The sequence below is a fragment of the Leptodactylus fuscus genome, chromosome 8, assembly GCF_031893055.1.
Source record: "Leptodactylus fuscus isolate aLepFus1 chromosome 8, aLepFus1.hap2, whole genome shotgun sequence".
NCBI lineage: Eukaryota > Metazoa > Chordata > Amphibia > Anura > Leptodactylidae > Leptodactylus > Leptodactylus fuscus.
Genome location: NC_134272.1, coordinates 97,229,234 through 97,252,346, shown reverse-complemented (window position 1 = coordinate 97,252,346; position 23,113 = coordinate 97,229,234). Strand labels below are relative to the sequence as shown.

At 48.5% G+C, this 23,113-nt stretch overlaps 1 protein-coding gene across 1 annotated transcript in view; it reads left to right on the top strand.

The window, feature by feature from the left end:
• Nucleotides 1-18,625: 18,625 nt before the first annotated feature.
• The window catches only part of ESYT3 (extended synaptotagmin 3), a 62,938-nt gene continuing 58,450 nt past the window's right edge, over nt 18,626-23,113 (top strand). The window contains exon 1 of the mRNA XM_075285913.1: nt 18,626-19,003. Coding sequence (XP_075142014.1) covers nt 18,701-19,003 — 303 coding nt within the window. The 5' untranslated portion in view covers nt 18,626-18,700. The remainder of the gene's footprint in view (nt 19,004-23,113) is intronic.

Genomic DNA, 23,113 nt, shown 5'->3' with positions numbered 1-23,113 from the left:
CCATCAGTACAACAATCGCACACCCATCAGTACAACAATCGCACACCCACCAGTACAAGAATCATACACACTAGTCAGTACAACAATCACACACCCATCAGTACAACAATCACACACACTAGTCAGTACAACAATTGCACACCCATCAGTACAACAATCACAAACACTAGTCAGTACAACAATCATACACACTAGTCAGTACACAATCACACACCCATCAGTACAACAATCATGCACACTAGTCAGTACAATCACACACTAGTCAGTACAACAATCGCACACCCATCAGTGCAACAATCACACACACTAGTCAGTACAACAATCACACACACTAGTAAGTACAACAATCGCACACCCATCAGTGCAACAATCACACACACTAGTCAGTACAACAATCACACATCTATTAGTACAACAATCACACACACTAGTCAGTACAACAATCATACACACTAGTCAGTACAATCACACACCCATCAGTACAACAATCGCACACCCATCAGTGCAACAATCACACATACTAGTCAGTACAACAATCACACACTAGTCAGTGCAACAATCACACACACTAGTCAGTACAACAACCGCACACCCATCAGTACAACAATCGCACACCCACCAGTACAACAATTGCACACCCACCAGTACAACAATCGCACACCCACCAGTACAACAATCGCACACCCACCAGTACAACAATCGCACACCCACCAGTACAACAATCGCACACCCATCAGTACAAGAATCGCACTCCCATCAGTACAACAATCGCACACCCATCAGTACAACAATCGCACACCCATCAGTGCAACAATCACACACACTAGTCAGTACAACAATCACACACCCATCAGTGCAACAATCACACACACTAGTCAGTACAACAATCACACACACTAGTAAGTACAACAATCGCACACCCATCAGTGCAACAATCACACACACTAGTCAGTACAACAATCACACATCTATTAGTACAACAATCACACACACTAGTCAGTACAACAATCATACACACTAGTCAGTACAATCACACACCCATCAGTACAACAATCGCACACCCATCAGTGCAACAATCACACATACTAGTCAGTACAACAATCACACACACTAGTCAGTGCAACAATCACACACACTAGTCAGTACAACAATCACACACCCATCAGTACAACAATCACACACATCTATCACTACAACAATCATACACACTAGTCAGTACAACAATCGCACACCCATCAGTACAACAATCGCACACCCATCAGTGCAACAATCACACACACTAGTCAGTACAACAATCACACATCTATTAGTACAACAATCACACACACTAGTCAGTACAACAATCATACACACTAGTCAGTACAATCACACACCCATCAGTACAACAATCGCACACCCATCAGTGCAACAATCACACATACTAGTCAGTACAACAATCACACACACTAGTCAGTGCAACAATCACACACTAGTCAGTACAACAATCACACACCCATCAGTACAACAATCACACACATCTATCACTACAACAATCATACACACTAGTCAGTAAAACAATCACACACCCATCAGTACAACAATCACACACACTAGTCAATACAACAATCACACATCTATCAGTACAACAATCACACACACTAGTCAGTAAAACAATCACACACCCATCAGTACAACAATCACACACACTAGTCAGTACAACAATCACACACCCATCAGTACAACAATCACACACACTAGTCAGTACAACAATCACACAACTATCAGTACAAGAATCGCACACCCACCAGTACAAGAATCGTACACCCACCAGTACAAGAATCGCACACCCACCAGTACAAGAATCGTACACCCACCAGTACAAGAATCGCCCACCCACCAGTACAACAATCGCACACCCACCAGTGCAACAATCGCACACCCACCAGTGCAACAATCGCACACCCACCAGTACAAGAATCGCACACCCACCAGTACAAGAATCGCACACCCATCAGTACAACAATCGCACACCCATCAGTACAAGAATCGCACTCATATCAGTACAACAATCGCACACCCATCAGTACAACAATCGCACACCCACCAGTACAAGAATCATACACACTAGTCAGTACAACAATCACACACCCATCAGTACAACAATCACACACACTAGTCAGTACAACAATCATACACACTAGTCAGTACAATCACACACCCATCAGTACAACAATCACACACCCATCAGTACAACAATCGCACACCCATCAGTGCAACAATCACACATACTAGTCAGTACAACAATCACACACACTAGTCAGTACAACAATCACACACACTAGTCAGTACAACAATCACACATCTATTACTACAACAATCACACACAGCCATCAGTACAACAATCGCACACACTAGTCAGTACAACAATCACACAACTATCAGTACAAGAATCGCACACCCACCAGTACAAGAATTGCACACCCATCAGTACAACAATCGCACACCCACCAGTACAACAATTGCACACCCACCAGTACAACAATCGCACACCCACCAGTACAACAATCGCACACCCACCAGTACAAGAATCGCACACCCATCAGTACAACAATCGCACACCCATCAGTACAAGAATCGCACTCCCATCAGTACAACAATCGCACACCCATCAGTACAACAATCGCACACCCACCAGTACAAGAATCATACACACTAGTCAGTACAACAATCACACACCCATCAGTACAACAATCACACACACTAGTCAGTACAACAATTGCACACCCATCAGTACAACAATCACAAACACTAGTCAGTACAACAATCATACACACTAGTCAGTACACAATCACACACCCATCAGTACAACAATCATGCACACTAGTCAGTACAATCACACACTAGTCAGTACAACAATCGCACACCCATCAGTGCAACAATCACACACACTAGTCAGTACAACAATCACACACACTAGTAAGTACAACAATCGCACACCCATCAGTGCAACAATCACACACACTAGTCAGTACAACAATCACACATCTATTAGTACAACAATCACACACACTAGTCAGTACAACAATCATACACACTAGTCAGTACAATCACACACCCATCAGTACAACAATCGCACACCCATCAGTGCAACAATCACACATACTAGTCAGTACAACAATCACACACTAGTCAGTGCAACAATCACACACACTAGTCAGTACAACAACCGCACACCCATCAGTACAACAATCGCACACCCACCAGTACAACAATTGCACACCCACCAGTACAACAATCGCACACCCACCAGTACAACAATCGCACACCCACCAGTACAACAATCGCACACCCACCAGTACAACAATCGCACACCCATCAGTACAAGAATCGCACTCCCATCAGTACAACAATCGCACACCCATCAGTACAACAATCGCACACCCATCAGTGCAACAATCACACACACTAGTCAGTACAACAATCACACACTAGTAAGTACAACAATCGCACACCCATCAGTGCAACAATCACACACACTAGTCAGTACAACAATCACACATCTATTAGTACAACAATCACACACACTAGTCAGTACAACAATCATACACACTAGTCAGTACAATCACACACCCATCAGTACAACAATCGCACACCCATCAGTGCAACAATCACACATACTAGTCAGTACAACAATCACACACACTAGTCAGTGCAACAATCACACACACTAGTCAGTACAACAATCACACACCCATCAGTACAACAATCACACACATCTATCACTACAACAATCATACACACTAGTCAGTACAACAATCGCACACCCATCAGTACAACAATCGCACACCCATCAGTGCAACAATCACACACACTAGTCAGTACAACAATCACACATCTATTAGTACAACAATCACACACACTAGTCAGTACAACAATCATACACACTAGTCAGTACAATCACACACCCATCAGTACAACAATCGCACACCCATCAGTGCAACAATCACACATACTAGTCAGTACAACAATCACACACACTAGTCAGTGCAACAATCACACACACTAGTCAGTACAACAATCACACACCCATCAGTACAGCAATCACACACATCTATCACTACAACAATCATACACACTAGTCAGTACAACAATCGCACACCCATCAGTACAACAATCGCACACCCATCAGTGCAACAATCACACACACTAGTCAGTACAACAATCACACACACTAGTCAGTACAACAATCACACATCTATCACTACAACAATCACACACAGCCATCAGTACAACAATCGCACACACTAGTCAGTACAACAATCACACAACTATCAGTACAAGAATCGCACACCCACCAGTACAAGAATTGCACACCCATCAGTACAACAATCGCACACCCACCAGTACAACAATCGCACACCCACCAGTACAACAATCGCACACCCACCAGTACAACAATCGCACACCCACCAGTACAACAATCGCACACCCACCAGTACAACAGTCGCACACCCACCAGTACAAGAATCGCACACCCATCAGTACAACAATCGCCCACCCACCAGTACAACAATCGCACACCCACCAGTGCAACAATCACACATACTAGTCAGTACAACAATCACACACACTAGTCAGTGCAACAATCACACACACTAGTCAGTACAACAATCACACACCCATCAGTACAACAATCACACACATCTATCACTACAACAATCACACACACTAGTCAGTACAACAATCAAACACACCCGTCAGTACAACAATCGAACACACCCGTCAGTACAACAATCGTACACACTAGTCAGTACAACAATCATACACACTAGTCAGTACAACAATCACACACATCTATCACTACAACAATCACACACACCCGTCAGTACAACAATCGCACACACTGGTCAGTACAACAATCGCACACACTGGTCAGTACAATAATCGCACTCTGGCCAGTACAGCAGATGTCGGCGGCCGCGGGGGGTCTATCCACAGAAGAGGGCGCTAGAGCACATCGGGGACCTCTTATGTACAAGCAGCTCCGCACTTCTTGGGCCTCCTTGAGGATTCCTTAGCTCCGCCTTCCTTCACCTTGTAATGTTGCCCCTCCATCCCTTGACCTCTTCCCGCAGCCGCTATCTATAAGGCCAAGGCCCGAGGTAACAGGTCACAGCATCACGGCCTACACCCGCAGCACGTTTCACAGCAAGTCTGCAGAGGTTTCATTCGTGGTCCTTCTGCCTCTGTTATACGGCGTATACTTGTCATGCTGCGAGTTCCATAGTAAGCGGCGGTTTTGTCCATTTCCGCTGCTGGTATTTGTCTGCCATGTGTGAATGGGGTTCTCTAGACTTTCATCTGCTTTGCTGTAGGAAGCCAAAGCCTAAAGGGGTTTTCTGACCCAAAAGTGACTTTTCATACTGATGACCCAGCGGCGGCTCCGGGGACTTGCACTGCCGCTCCCATTACTTCCATTCCTGCTCCTTGTCCACTGGAAGCTTCTGCCACCCCGAGGCAACTACAACAGCAGATCTGTGCACGGGCGGGATCAGTATCAAAAAACAGTTTTGGGCCAGGAAACCCCTTTAAGGCGCCGGTCTCCGGGTATCCTCCTGGTCGCTCTAACACTTGGGGTGCTTTTTACCGGACACGAGCTCCTCCTCTGACTCCCCAAAAAGCCAACAATACCTCCCAGCCATTGATCTCCTGTGTCCTGAGGCCACGTTGGGTCCCTGCGAGCTGGTTGTGCAATATAAGTGTGTCTGCACCTCACACACCGGAACCAAAGTGTCACTGAGCTCGATTGTAAAGGACACAACAATGGGAAACTAGCAAACACAACTCTCTGGAGGTTGTAGGGGCAACACTCGCACTTGTGACACAGCTGGCCTGGATCGGACAGGAGCACCATGTAGCTGGAGGGCGAGGACTCCCCTACTTATAGAGTCCTCAAACCCATGTTGGGGGTCATACCATCGGATATACCTACCCCCGATGCCAGGGGTGCCCACCATGACACCTCCTCACTTGTCCCTGGCAAAAGAAAACAACACAATCAACACATGACACAGTGATAATAACGCCCTATAGTACAACAGCCAAGCAGCTGCAACGCGGAGCACATACAGGGGGCGCTAACCTAATCAGTATGAGACCATGAAGGGAGGGTCCAGAGAAGGACAGAGGGTCCAGAGAAGGACAGAGGGTCCGGAGAAGGACAGGGGGTCCGGAGAAGGACAGGGGGGTCTAGAGAAGGACAGGGGGGTCTAGAGAAGGACAGAGGGTCCAGAGAAGGACAGAGGGTCCGGAGAAGGACAGAGGGTCCGGAGAAGGACAGAGGGTCCGGAGAAGGACAGGGGGTCCGGAGAAGGACAGGGGGTCTGGAGAAGGACAGGGGGTCTGGAGAAGGACAGGGGGTCTGGAGAAGGATGGAGGGGTCTGGAGGGAGACAGGACAACTCATTACAAGGTTTACACACTGAAGATGAAATCACTAACTATCAGTAGTTGGAACATACAAGGGCTGAACGCCTCAGCCTATAGATCTAACCCAAAAGATCCAGACTTCATAGACAGACTAAAAAACATAGACATTCAAATCCTCCTAGAGACATGGACCCGGGCAGATGACGAGTCCCTAACACCCATGGGCTACAAGGAATTCTCAGTGCCTGCCCAGAAAAATAAGACCACCAAACATGGCCGCCACTCAGGAGGCATACTAATATGGTACAAGGAGGAGCTCAAAGAATACGTAAAAGCTACCAAACGTGGAACTAATCACATATGGATAAAAATAAGCAGCTCCATCCTCAGCGGCCAGCAGGACATCTATCTCTGTGCAGTATATATGCCCCCACCAGGGTCCCCCTACCACCACCCCGACACTTACGAGGTCCTACAAAGGGAAGCTGTCCACTTCCAACCCAAAGGCAGAGTACTAATATGCGGAGACCTGAATGCAAGGACAGGCACAGAGATAGACTACCTGCCTCCTGACGACAACCCACATACGCACGGTAGTGAGATCCACCACCCAGAACCCACACAGACAAGAAGAAACAGCCAAGACAGAATTGTCAACAAGAGTGGGAGACAACTGCTGAACATGTGCCGAAGCCTAGGACTGTACATAATAAACGGACGTACCACAGGCGATCCCAGAGGACGCTTCACACTAAACTCTCAAGTGGGCAACAGCGTGGTGGACTATGCCATTACAGACGCAGACCTGTCAGACATTGAAGACTTCACAATCGCACCTGACTCCCATCTATCAGACCACAACCAGATCCTACTATACATGAGAACCAGGAACAAAACACCCATACATGAGCCCCAACAGTCCGGCCTCTACAACCTACCAAGACATTTCACATGGGCCAACCACCAGGCCATAGAATATACCAACGCAACCAACCGACCCGAAATCAAGACACTGCTCACAAACTTCCATACAAACACCTATCAGCCAGACCAACAGGGAGTCACCAGAGCTGTGAAGGATCTCAAGTACATCCTACAGACGACAGCAGAACTAGCAGGCCTGAAACCAATCAAACCCATAAGACAAACCAACAAACAGTCCCACAAATGGTTCCACAGCGACTGCAAAGCACTACGCCATACCCTAAGAACAGCCTCCAACCAAAAACACAGGGACCCCAACAACAAGGAGGTGAGGGAAGCCTACAACAATCTATGCAAGCAATACAAGGGCACCCTCAGAGAGAAGAAACAGAGATACCTCTCCCACAAAATACAGCAACTAGAGGACTCCCTCCAGGACAGCTCATTCTGGGAGACCTGGCACCACATGGGCACAAAGCCCAAGAAAAACTCTCTCCACATCCAAAATGGCAATATCTGGCTCAACTACTTCAGAGGTCTCTACAAAAACATCCCAGAAGAAGAACTAACTCCAGAACAGCAACAGATAATCACCAAACTGAGGGACATGGAGAAAGTCATCAAAGACTTCCAGAACCCTCTGGACTCACCAATCACCATAAAAGATATACAGGAAAGAATTGCCCTGCTGAAAGGCAAAAAGGCCAGTGGCCCTGACGGCATCCTACCAGAGATGATGAAATACAGCCCTCCAGCAATACACGCGGCACTGGCAAAGCTATTCACCCTCGTGCTCAATGCTGGACACTTCCCCCAAGACTGGAACAAAGGGCTCATAACCCCCATCTACAAGAATGGGGACCAATATGACCCCAACAACTACAGAGGGATCTGCGTCAGCAGCACATAGCTAGGGAAACTGTTCAACAGCATCATCAATAACAGAATCCTCACCTTCCTCACACAACACGGGGTCCTCAGCAAGAGCCAAGCAGGGTTCATGCCAAACCACCGCACCACAGACCATATCTACACCCTGCACAGCCTCATCAAGACGCACGTCCACAACACCAGAAGAGGCAAGATATTCGCCTGCTTCGTGGACTTTAAGAAGGCGTTTGATTCAGTATGGCACCCAGGCCTACTTCTAAAACTCCTAGAGAGTGGAATAGGAGGAAGAACGTACGACGTCATCAAGAGCTCCTACACCGGAAACCAGTGCAGTGTGAAGGTGAATGGGAAAAGGACAGCATACTTCCAACAGGCCCGAGGGGTCAGACAAGGCTGTAGCCTGAGCCCAACGCTCTTCAACATCTATATCAATGAACTGGCTACAGCCCTGGAGGCCTCACCAACCCCAGGCCTCACCCTGAACAATCGAGAGGTGAAGTTCCTGCTGTACGCCGATGACCTCCTACTCCTGGCCCCCACCGAGAAAGACCTCCAAGAAAGCCTGTCAGTGCTGGAAAAATTCAGCACCACATGGGCCCTACCCATCAACCAGAAGAAGACCAAAGTCATGGTATTCCAGAAGAAGGGCCACAATAAAGCCTCCACCACCCCACAATTCACACTGAACGGCTCCACACTGGAGAAAACCAACAGCTACACCGACCTGGGGCTGGAGCTCAGCCAATCAGGAAGCTTCAAAGCAGCAATAGAAACCCTGAAAGCAAAAGCCTGCAGAACCTTCTACGCCATCAGAAGACAACTGTACCACCTCAAACCACCGGTGAGGGTCTGGATGAAGATATTTGACGCAGTCATCTCCCCGATCCTTCTCTATGGCAGTGAGGTTTGGGGCCCAGCCACCTACCCAGACCAGTCAAGGTGGGATTCCAGCCCAACAGAGAACTTCCACCTGGAGTTCTGCAAATACCTGCTCCATGTCCATCGCAACACCTCCAACATGGCCTGCAGGGCAGAGCTAGGCAGACTCCCCCTATGGCTCACCATACAGAAGAGGGCGCTAGCTTTCCAGGCACACATCCAGGGGAGCGACTCCTACCACCACCAAGCATGGCTAAGCCACCGGAGCAAACCAGACACCCCCCAACCAAACAGCAGCCAACCACCAAACCAAAAACTCCAACAGATGATAACCAAGGCCGAAATAAAGGCGACCACAGAGGCAAACAGAGAGCGGTACATTGAAGAATGGAGAAACCAAATAAATAACTCCAAGAAACTCACCAATGTGTACCAATCCCTACAAAGGGACTACACCATGGCCACCTACCTGGAGAGAATACGCCACCCCAAGCACAGACAGACCCTGAGCCGATACAGACTGAGCGCCCACAACCTAGAGATAGAGACGGGGCGATACAGGCAGACGTACAAGCCACGGGAGAAGAGACTGTGCCAGCACTGTGACCAGGGGGTCCTAGAAGACCAGACCCACTTCCTGCTACACTGCACCAAATACTCAGCTGTGAGGGCCGTCTACTACCAAAGACTCTCTGCCCACATCCCAGACTGGGAGAAGAGGAAACTCTACATCCTACTGGGAGAAGAAGAGGCCACTGTGGAGATCGCTGCCCAATACGTGTCCAGCTGTCACCAAACCAGAGGAAGATGAGACTCCACGGACTGTTATATTTATCCCAATACACCCGCCCCACCCCACCCCCACCTCCCCATATAGCAGTCACCAACGAAGAGGAAGATGAGACTCCACGGACTGTTATATTTATCCCAATACACCCGCCCCACCCCCACCTCCCCATATAGCAGTCACCAACTAAGAGGAAGATGAGACTCCATGGACTGTTATATTTATCCCAATACACCCGCCCCCCCCCACCTCCCCATATAGCAGTCACCAACGAAGAGGAAGATGAGACTCCATGGACTGTTATAACCCAAACCACCCACCCCACCCCCCCATACCCAGCACTTACCCCCCCCCCCACTTTACTAGCTTTGGCAATGCCAAATATCTATTTGGACGTGCCAATAAAGCTTGTTTGATTTGACAGAGGGGTCTGGAAGAGACTGAAGGTTTTGCAGGGGGACAGATTTGGATTGGGGGGGGGATAATTGTGAATGTTGAGCATCTTCCCTGGTTGCCATTATCTCAGGCTCAGGGGGAGCGGCAGTGGATCCAGGAATCAGGCTGCTCTGGCTGAACTCGCCCCATTCCACACTCCAACCTCACGTGTCCATGCATGATGTGGATTTGCAGTCATGTTTCTGGAATCCGAGGTGCTCGTCCTCAGTTGTCCATCTTGTCACTGACACGGGGTAACCCTCAGGGTGACACTGACTGCACGGCATGATGGGAGGTGTAGTTTCAGAGCGGCTGGACTGATGCAGGCTGTGGATCTATAGGGTTAATGTGAGGAGCAGGTCACATGACTCCAGACGTGCACATTAACCCCATCCTGCCTGCCGCCTCACGTGTCTTCTCACTTTCTTTCCTGGACTCTCATTCGGTGACGATGGCGAGAAATTATTCGCATTCCAAGAAGGCAGCGAAGACATCGCCACGTTGTGCGTGATCCGCCCTGACACCATACAATGGAATCTGGGTCAGAGCCGCCCCTCACCTGCGCCGCACATACCTGAGCCCTGCCGTCACCTCCCGCACATGGCGCAGGAGGCCGAAGATCCAGCAGGGCAGAAGTTTTAAGGGTTAATGGCTTTGGGTGTCGACGCGCGGTTTTTATCATTTGTATTTCAGGAACATTCGCGTCATTAGGACAGGACGGGTCACATGACCGGCTAGAATGGGGTCTGGCGGTTTCTGCCATAGTGTCCGGCGATTTACCAAAGAGCGAACCTCGCGACCGTGGAAAACACGGAAATACGGACAATGCAAGGCAACAACGGCGCCATATTATAGTGACGTAATCTAGGAGTCTATTCATCTGCAGGTGTGAATCTACACAAATACCGCAACAAAGCGAGAATCACACAAAACGTGGAGCTCGTAATAGTGCGGCCATGACAGCCCAAACACTCATCATACACTACACTAGTGATGACTCTGCTGTCCTGTGGATGATGAGAGTGATGGCTCCTGTGGATGATGGGAGTGATGACTCTGCTGTCCTGTGGATGATGAGAGTGATGACTCCTGTGGATGATGGGAGTGATGACTCTGCTGTCCTGTGGATGATGGGAGTGATGACTCTGCTGTCCTGTGGATGATGGGAGTGATGACTCTGCTGTCCTGTGGATGATGGGAGTGATGACTCTGCTGTCCTGTGGATGATGGGAGTGATGACTCTGCTGTCCTGTGGATGATGGGAGTGATGACTCTGCTGTCCTGTGGATGATGAGAGTGATGACTCCTGTGGATGATGGGAGTGATGACTCTGCTGTCCTGTGGATGATGAGAGTGATGACTCTGCTGTCCTGTGGATGATGGGTGTGATGACTCCTGTGGATGATGGGAGTGATGACTCTGCTGTCCTGTGGATGATGGGTGTGATGACTCTGCTGTCCTGTGGATGATGAGAGTGATGACTCCTGTGGATGATGAGAGTGATGACTCTGCTGTCTTGTGGATGATGAGAGTGATGACTCCTGTGGATGATGAGAGTGATGACTCTGCTGTCCTGTGGATGATGGGTGTGATGACTCCTGTGGATGATGGGAGTGATGGCTCTGCTGTCCTGTGGATGATGGGTGTGATGTCTCCTGTGGATGATGGGAGTGATGGCTCTGCTGTCCTGTGGATGATGAGAGTGATGACTCCTGTGGATGATGTGTGTGATGACTCTGCTGTCCTGTGGATGATCGTGTGATGACTCCTGTGGATGATGGGAGTGATGGCTCTGCTGTCCTGTGGATGATGAGAGTGATGACTCCTGTGGATGATGGGAGTGATGACTCTGCTGTCCTGTGGATGATGGGAGTGATGACTCCTGTGGATGATAGGAGTGATGACTCTGCTGTCCTGTGGATGATGGGTGTGATGACTCTGCTGTCCTGTGGATGATGGGAGTGATGGCTCCTGTGGATGATGGGAGTGATGACTCTGCTGTCCTGTGGATGATGGGAGTAATGACTCTGCTGTCCTGTGGATGATGAGAGTGATGACTCCTGTGGATGATGAGAGTGATGACTCTGCTGTCTTGTGGATGATGAGAGTGATGACTCCTGTGGATGATGGGAGTGATGACTCTGCTGTCCTGTGGATGATGGGAGTGATGGCTCTGCTGTCCTGTGGATGATGGGAGTGATGACTCTGCTGTCCTGTGGATGATGGGAGTGATGGCTCTGCTGTCCTGTGGATGATGGGAGTGATGACTCTGCTGTCCTGTGGATGATGGGTGTGATGACTCTGCTGTCCTGTGGATGATGAGAGTGATGACTCTGCTGTCCTGTGGATGATGAGAGTGATGACTCCTGTGGATGATGAGAGTGATGACTCTGCTGTCTTGTGGATGATGAGAGTGATGACTCCTGTGGATGATGGGAGTGATGACTCTGCTGTCCTGTGGATGATGGGAGTGATGGCTCTGCTGTCCTGTGGATGATGGGAGTGATGACTCTGCTGTCCTTTGTATGATGGGTGTGATGTCTCCTGTGGATGATGGGAGTGATGGCTCTGCTGTCCTGTGTATGATGGGTGTGATGTCTCCTGTGGATGATGGGAGTGATGGCTCTGCTGTCCTGTGTATGATGGGTGTGATGTCTCCTGTGGATGATGGGAGTGATGGCTCTGCTGTCCTGTGGATGATGAGAGTGATGACTCCTGTGGATGATGTGTGTGATGACTCTGCTGTCCTGTGGATGATCGTGTGATGACTCCTGTGGATGATGGGAGTGATGGCTCTGCTGTCCTGTGGATGATGAGAGTGATGACTCTGCTGTCCTGTGGATGATGGGTGTGATGTCTCCTGTAGATGATGGGTGTGATGACTCTGCTGTCTTGTGGATAATGAGAGTGATGACTCCTGTGGATGATGGGTGTGATGACTCTGCTGTCCTGTAGATGATGGGTGTGATGACTCTGCTGTCCTGTAGATGATGGGTGTGATGACTCTGCTGTCCTGTAGATGATGGGTGTGATGACTCTGCTGTCCTGTAGATGATGGGTGTGATGGCTCAGCTGTCCTGTGGATGATGGGAGTGATGACTCAGCTGTCTTGTGGATGATGGGTGTGATGACTCTGCTGTCCTGTAGATGATGGGTGTGATGGCTCTGCTGTCCTGTGGATGATGGGTGTGATGACTCCTGTGGATGATGGGTGTGATGACTCTGCTGTCCTTTAGATGATGAGAGTGATGACTCTGCTGTCCTTTAGATGATGGGTGTGATGACTCCTGTGGATGATGGGAGTGATGACTCTGCTGTCCTGTGGATGATGGGAGTGATGGCTCTGCTGTCCTGTAGATGATGGGTGTGATGGCTCTGCTGTCCTGTGGATGATGGGTGTGATGACTCCTGTGGATGATGGGTGTGATGACTCTGCTGTCCTTTAGATGATGAGAGTGATGACTCTGCTGTCCTTTAGATGATGGGTGTGATGACTCCTGTGGATGATGGGAGTGATGACTCTGCTGTCCTGTGGATGATGGGAGTGATGACTCTGCTGTCCTTTAGATGATGGGTGTGATGACTCCTGTGGATGATGGGAGTGATGGCTCTGCTGTCCTGTGGATGATGGGTGTGATGACTCCTGTGGATGATGGGAGTGATGACTCTGCTGTCCTGTGGATGATGGGAGTGATGGCTCTGCTGTCCTTTAGATGATGGGTGTGATGGCTCTGCTGTCCTGTGGATGATGGGTGTGATGACTCCTGTGGATGATAGGAGTGATGACTCTGCTGTCCTGTGGATGATCGGTGTGATGACTCCTGTGGATGATGGGAGTGATGACTCTGCTGTCCTGTGGATGATGGGTGTGATGACTCCTGTGGATGATGGGTGTGATGACTCTGCTGTCCTGTAGATGATGGGTGTGATGACTCTGCTGTCCTGTAGATGATGGGTGTGATGGCTCTGCTGTCCTGTGGATGATGGGAGTGATGACTCTTCTGTCTTGTGGATGATGGGTGTGATGACTCTGCTGTCTTGTGGATGATGAGAGTGATGACTCCTGTGGATGATGGGTGTGATGACTCTACTGTCCTGTGGATGATCGGTGTGATGACTCCTGTGGATGATGGGAGTGATGGCTCTGCTGTCCTGTGGATGATGAGAGTGATGATTCCTCCTGTAGATGATGGGTGTGATGATTCCTCCTGTAGATGATGGGTGTGATGATTCCTCCTGTAGATGATGGGTGTGATGATTCCTCCTGTAGATGTTGGGTGTGATGATTCCTGTAGATGATGGGTGTGATGATTCCTCCTGTAGATGATGGGTGTGATGATTCCTCCTGCAGATGATGGGTGTGATGATACCTCCTGTAGATGATGGGTGTGATGATTCCTCCTGTAGATGATGGGTGTGATGATACCTCCTGCAGATGATGGGTGTGATGATTCCTCCTGTAGATGATGGGTGTGATGATTCCTCCTGTAGATGATGGGTGTGATGATTCCTCCTGTAGATGATGGGTGTGATGATTCCTCCTGCAGATGATGGGTGTGATGATTCCTCCTGTAGATGATTGGTGTGATGATTCCTCCTGTAGATGATGGGTGTGATGATTCCTCCTGCAGATGATGGGTGTGATGATTCCTCCTGTAGATGATGGGTGTGATGATTCCTCCTGTAGATGATGGGTGTGATGATTCCTCCTGCAGATGATGGGTGTGATGATTCCTCCTGTAGATGATGGGTGTGATGATTCCTCCTGTAGATGATGGGTGTGATGATTCCTCCTGCAGATGATGGGTGTGATGATTCCTCCTGTAGATGATGGGTGTGATGATTCCTCCTGTAGATGATGGGTGTGATGATTCCTCCTGTAGATGATGGGTGTGATGATTCCTCCTGTAGATGATGGGTGTGATGATTCCTCTTCTGTCCCGGGTGATGGGTGTGATGATTCCTCCTGTAGATGATGGGTGTGATGATTCCTCCTGCAGATGATGGGTGTGATGATTCCTCCTGTAGATGATGGGTGTGATGATTCCTCCTGCAGATGATGGGTGTGATGATTCCTCCTGTAGATGATGGGTGTGATGATTCCTCCTGCAGATGATGGGTGTGATGATTCCTCCTGTAGTGTAGATGATGGGTGTGATGATTCCTCCTGTAGATGATGGGTGTGATGATTCCTCCTGTAGATGATGGGTGTGATGATTCCTCCTGTAGATGATGGGTGTGATGATTCCTCCTGTAGATGATGGGTGTGATGATTCCTCCTGTAGATGATTGGTGTGATGATTCCTCCTGTAGATGATGGGTGTGATGATTCCTCCTGTAGATGATGGGTGTGATGATTCCTCCTGTAGATGATGGGTGTGATGATTCCTCCTGTAGATGATGGGTGTGATGATTCCTCCTGTAGATGATGGGTGTGATGATTCCTCCTGTAGATGATGGGTGTGATGATTCCTCCTGTAGATGATGGGTGTGATGATTCCTCCTGTAGATGATGGGTGTGATGATTCCTCCTGTAGATGATGGGTGTGATGATTCCTCCTGTAGATGATGGGTGTGATGATTCCTCCTGCAGATGATGGGTGTGATGATTCCTCCTGCAGATGATGGGTGTGATGATTCCTCCTGCAGATGATGGGTGTGATGATTCCTCCTGTAGATGATGGGTGTGATGATTCCTCCTGTAGATGATGGGTGTGATGATTCCTCCTGTAGATGATGGGTGTGATGATTCCTCCTGTAGATGATGGGTGTGATGATTCCTCCTGTAGATGATGGGTGTGATGATTCCTCCTGTAGATGATGGGTGTGATGATTCCTCTTCTGTCCCGGGTGATGGGTGTGATGATTCCTCCTGCAGATGATGGGTGTGATGATTCCTCTTCTGTCCCGGGTGATGGGTGTGATGATTCCTCTTCTGTCCCGGGTGATGGGTGTGATGATTCCTCTTCTGTCCCGGGTGATGGGTGTGATGATTCCTCCTGTAGATGATGGGTGTGATGATTCCTCCTGTAGATGATGGGTGTGATGATTCCTCCTGTAGATGATGGGTGTGATGATTCCTCTTCTGTCCCGGGTGATGGGTGTGATGATTCCTGTAGATGATGGGTGTGATGATTCCTCTTCTGTCCTGGGTGATGGGTGTGATGATTCCTGTAGATGATGGGTGTGATGATTCCTCCTGTAGATGATGGGTGTGATGATTCCTCCTGTAGATGATGGGTGTGATGATTCCTCTTCTGTCCCGGGTGATGGGTGTGATGATTCCTCCTGTAGATGATGGGTGTGATGATTCCTCCTGCAGATGATGGGTGTGATGATTCCTCCTGCAGATGATGGGTGTGATGATTCCTCCTGCAGATGATGGGTGTGATGATTCCTCCTGCAGATGATGGGTGTGATGATTCCTCCTGTAGATGATGGGTGTGATGATTCCTCCTGTAGATGATGGGTGTGATGATTCCTGCAGATGATGGGTGTGATGATTCCTCCTGTAGATGATGGGTGTGATGATTCCTCTTCTGTCCCGGGTGATGGGTGTGATGATTCCTCCTGCAGATGATGGGTGTGATGATTCCTCCTGTAGATGATGGGTGTGATGATTCCTCCTGTAGATGATGGGTGTGATGATTCCTCCTGTAGATGATGGGTGTGATGATTCCTCTTCTGTCCCGGGTGATGGGTGTGATGATTCCTCCTGTAGATGATGGGTGTGATGATTCCTCCTGTAGATGATGGGTGTGATGATTCCTCCTGTAGATGATGGGTGTGATGATTCCTCCTGTAGATGATGGGTGTGATGATTCCTGCAGATGATGGGTGTGATGATTCCTCCTGTAGATGATGGGTGTGATGATTCCTCTTCTGTCCCGGGTGATGGGTGTGATGATTCCTCCTGTAGATGATGGGTGTGATGATTCCTCCTGTAGATGATGGGTGTGATGATTCCTCCTGTAGATGATGGGTGTGATGATTCCTCTTCTGTCCCGGGTGATGGGTGTGATGATTCCTCCTGTAGATGATGGGTGTGATGATTCCTCCTGTAGATGATGGGTGTGATGATTCCTCCTGCAGATGATGGGTGTGATGATTCCTCCTGCAGATGATGGGTGTGATGATTCCTCTTCTGTCCTGGGTGATGGGTGTGATGATTCCTGTAGATGATGGGTGTGATGATTCCTCCTGTAGATGATGGGTGTGATGATTCCTCCTGTAGATGATGGGTGTGATGATTCCTCCTGTAGATGATGGGTGTGATGATTCCTCCTGTAGATGATGGGTGTGATGATTCCTCCTGCAGATGATGGGTGTGATGATTCCTCCTGTAGATGATTGGTGTGATGATTCCTCCTGTAGATGATGGGTGTGATGATTCCTCCTGTAGATGATGGGTGTGATGATTCCTCCTGTAGATGATGGGTGTGATGATTCCTCCTGTAGATGATGGGTGTGATGATTCCTCCTGTAGATGATGGGTGTGATGATTCCTGCAGATGATGGGTGTGATGATTCCTCCTGTAGATGATGGGTGTGATGATTCCTCTTCTGTCCCGGGTGATGGGTGTGATGATTCCTCCTGTAGATGATGGGTGTGATGATTCCTCCTGTAGATGATGGGTGTGATGATTCCTCTTCTGTCCCGGGTGATGGGTGTGATGATTCCTCCTGTAGATGATGGGTGTGATGATTCCTCCTGTAGATGATGGGTGTGATGATTCCTCCTGCAGATGATGGGTGTGATGATTCCTCCTGCAGATGATGGGTGTGATGATTCCTCCTGCAGATGATGGGTGTGATGATTCCTCCTGCAGATGATGGGTGTGATGATTCCTCCTGTAGATGATGGGTGTGATGATTCCTCCTGTAGATGATGGGTGTGATGATTCCTCCTGTAGATGATGGGTGTGATGATTCCTCCTGTAGATGATGGGTGTGATGATTCCTCCTGTAGATGATGGGTGTGATGATTCCTCCTGTAGATGATGGGTGTGATGATTCCTCCTGTAGATGATGGGTGTGATGATTCCTCCTGTAGATGATGGGTGTGATGATTCCTCCTGTAGATGATGGGTGTGATGATTCCTCCTGTAGATGATGGGTGTGATGATTCCTCCTGCAGATGATGGGTGTGATGATTCCTCCTGCAGATGATGGGTGTGATGATTCCTCTTCTGTCCCGGGTGATGGGTGTGATGATTCCTCCTGCAGATGATGGGTGTGATGATTCCTCTTCTGTCCCGGGTGATGACTCCCGTGCCGGGTGTGTCGGGGGCGTGGTCTGGCTGTTACCTGGCGCTGTAGCCCGGGCGGGTCACTCTCAGCCCGGTTTCCTTGGAGACATGACAGGAGACCGTCAGCCATGAAGACACAGGAGGGTGACCCGAGTCCCGGTGACCCGCAGGGTGTCCGCCCGGGGTCCGCTGACCCGTTGCTGGGTTCGCTGCTGCCGCTGTTCCGGGTGTTGCTGCTGCTCTTGCCCGTCTATATTTGCGGCCGGTTCGGGTTCGGACTTTCTTGGGTTTTGTTCGGACTTTTTCTTTGGATTTTCTGGAACCGAAACAAGAAGTTCAAACTGGCCCGAATGCGGGCGGCCTGGGAACTGCTGGAGAACGAGGCCCTGGAGGTGACCCGGGGGCTGAGTGACCGAGAGCTGCCGGCCTGGGTGAGTGCGGGCGGGGCCGACACTGTATACGGGTCAGGTGGGGTATATAACACTGTATACGGGTCAGGTGGGGTATATAACACTGTATACGGGTCAGGTGGGGTATATAACACTGTATACGGGTCAGGTGGGGTATATAACACTGTATACAGGTGTATGGTCAGGTGGGGTATATAACACTGTATACGGTCAGGTGGGGTATATAACACTGTATACGGTCAGGTGGGGTATATAACACTGTATATGGGTCAGGTGGGGTATATAACACTGTATACGGGTCAGGTGGGGTATATAACACTGTATACAGGTCAGGTGACGTATATAACATTGTATACGGATCAGGTGGGGTATATAACACTGTATACGGGTCAGGTGGGGTATATAACACTGTATACAGGTGTATGGTCAGGTGGGGTATATAACACTGTATACGGTCAGGTGGGGTATATAACACTGTATACGGTCAGGTGGGGTATATAACACTGTATACGGGTCAGGTGGGGTATATAACACTGTATACAGGTGTATGGTCAGGTGGGGTATATAACACTGTATACGGTCAGGTGGGGTATATAACACTGTATACGGGTCAGGTGACGTATATAACACTGTATACGGGTCAGGTGGGGTATATAACACTGTATACGGGTCAGGTGGCGTATATAACATTGTATACGGGTCAGAAGGGGTATATAACACTGTATACGGGTCAGGTGGGGTATATAACACTGTATACGGGTCAGATGACGTATAACACTGTATACGGGTCAGGTGGGGTATATAACACTGTATACGGGTCAGGTGGGGTATATAACATTGTATACGGGTCAGAAGGGGTATATAACACTGTATACGGGTCAGGTGGGGTATATAACACTGTATACGGGTCAGGTGGGGTATATAACACTGTATACGGGTCAGGTGGGGTATATAACACTGTATACGGGTCAGGTGGGGTATATAACACTGTATACGGGTCAGGTGGGGTATATAACACTGTATACGGGTCAGGTGGGGTATATAACACTGTATACGGGTCAGGTGGCGTAGATAACATTGTATATGGGTCAGGTGGGGTATATAACACTGTATACGGGTCAGGTGGGGTATATAACACTGTATACGGGTCAGGTGGGGTATATAACACTGTATACAGGTGTATGGTCAGGTGGGGTATATAACACTGTATACGGTCAGGTGGGGTATATAACACTGTATACGGTCAGGTGGGGTATATAACACTGTATACGGGTCAGGTGACGTATATAACACTGTATACGGGTCAGGTGGGGTATATAACACTGTATACGGGTCAGGTGGCGTATATAACACTGTATATGGGTCAGGTGGGGTATATAACATTGTATACGGGTCAGAAGGGGTATATAACACTGTATACGGGTCAGGTGGGGTATATAACACTGTATACGGGTCAGGTGACGTATATAACACTGTATACGGGTCAGGTGGGGTATATAACACTGTATACGGGTCAGGTGGGGTATATAACACTGTATACGGGTCAGGTGGCGTATATAACATTGTATACGGGTCAGAAGGGGTATATAACACTGTATACGGGTCAGGTGGGGTATATAACACTGTATACGGGTCAGGTGACGTATATAACACTGTATACGGGTCAGGTGGGGTATATAACACTGTATACGGGTCAGGTGACGTATATAACACTGTATACGGGTCAGGTGGGGTATATAACACTGTATACGGGTCAGGTGGCGTAGATAACATTGTATACGGGTCAGGTGGCGTATATAACATTGTATACGGGTCAGAAGGGGTTTATAACACTGTATACGGGTCAGGTGGGGTATATAACCCTGTATACGGGTCAGGTGGGGTATATAACATTGTATACAGGTCAGGTGGGGTATATAACACTGTATACAAGTGTATGGTCAGGTGGGGTATATAACACTGTATACAAGTGTATGGTCAGGTGGGGTATATAACACTGTATACAAGTGTATGGTCAGGTGGGGTATATAACATTGTATACGGGTCAGGTGGGGTATATAACCCTGTATACGGGTCAGGTGGGGTATATAACATTGTATACGGGTCAGGTGGGGTATATAACATTGTATATGGGTCAGGTGGGGTATATAACACTGTATACGGGTCAGGTGGCGTAGATAACATTGTATACGGGTCAGGTGGCGTATATAACATTGTATTCGGGTCAGAAGGGGTATATAACACTGTATACGGGTCAGGTGGGGTATATAACATTGTATACGGGTCAGGTGACGTATATAACATTGTATACGGGTCAGGTGACGTATATAACATTGTATACGGGTCAGGTGGGGTATATAACACTGTATACGGGTCAGGTGACGTATATAACATTGTATACGTGTCAGGTGGCGTAGATAACACTGTATACGGGTCAGGTGGGGTATATAACATTGTATACGGGTCAGGTGGGGTATATAACATTGTACACGGGTCAGGTGGGGTATATAACATTGTACACGGGTCAGGTGGGGTATATAACATTGTACACGGGTCAGGTGGCGTATATAACATTGTATATGGGTCAGGTGGGGTATATAACATTGTACACGGGTCAGGTGGGGTATATAACATTGTATATGGGTCAGGTGGGGTATATAACATTGTATATGGGTCAGGTGGGGTATATAACATTGTATATGGGTCAGGTGGGGTATATAACATTGTATATGGGTCAGGTGGGGTATATAACATTGTATATGGGTCAGGTGGGGTATATAACATTGTACACGGGTCAGGTGGCGTATATAACATTGTACACGGGTCAGGTGGCGTATATAACATTGTATATGGGTCAGGTGGGGTATATAACATTGTACACGGGTCAGGTGGGGTATATAACATTGTATATGGGTCAGGTGGGGTATATAACATTGTATATGGGTCAGGTGGGGTATATAACATTGTATATGGGTCAGGTGGGGTATATAACATTGTATATGGGTCAGGTGGGGTATATAACATTGTATATGGGTCAGGTGGGGTATATAACATTGTATATGGGTCAGGTGGGGTATATAACATTGTATATGGGTCAGGTGGGGTATATAACATTGTATATGGGTCAGGTGGGGTATATAACATTGTACACGGGTCAGGTGGCGTATATAACATTGTACACGGGTCAGGTGGCGTATATAACATTGTATATGGGTCAGGTGGGGTATATAACATTGTACACGGGTCAGGTGGGGTATATAACATTGTATATGGGTCAGGTGGGGTATATAACATTGTATACGGGTCAGGTGGGGTATATAACATTGTATACGGGTCAGGTGGGGTATATAACACTGTATACGGGTCAGGTGGCGTATATAACATTGTATACAGGTCAGGTGGGGTATATAATACTATAGCTATAATGACCTTATAATGTAATGTCGCTATATAACGCTCCTATAGGCGGTGACCCGGCACAAGCCTTTACTCTGGGCTCCTCAGGGTGTTGTGCGGCTGCGCCCACTTGTATATTTATATAAGGGAACACCTGTGGACATATAGACGACACCTGACAACCAGCAGCCCTCTGTATAGGGACCATCGCCACCCTAACCCTCCGATCCTGTGTAATATCAGAGCGCCTGTGCCAGTCCTAGGGTAGTATGGCGCTCCACTCCGCTGCATTGCTGTATATGATGTGACGGTGACATCACGGGCTGGATGGTGCGATTATTATAATAACACTGTACTGAGGGAATCCTTCAGGTTCAGACATAGTGACAGCGAAGTCTATAGGGGTGTATACGGGTCCTCCATCCTTCTATCCCTCCATCCTTCTATCCCTCCATCCTTCTATCCCTCCATCCTTCTATCCCTCCATCCTTCTATCCCTCCATCCTTCTATCCCTCCATCCTTCTATCCCTCCATCCTTCTGTCCTCCATCCTTCTATCCCTCCATCCTTCTATCCCTCCATCCTTCTATCCCTCCATCCTTCTATCCCTCCATCCTTCTATCCCTCCATCCTTCTGTCCTCCATCCTTCTGTCCTCCATCCTTCTGTCCTCCATCCTTCTGTCCTCCATCCTTCTGTCCTCCATCCTTCTATCCCTCCATCCTTCTATCCTCCA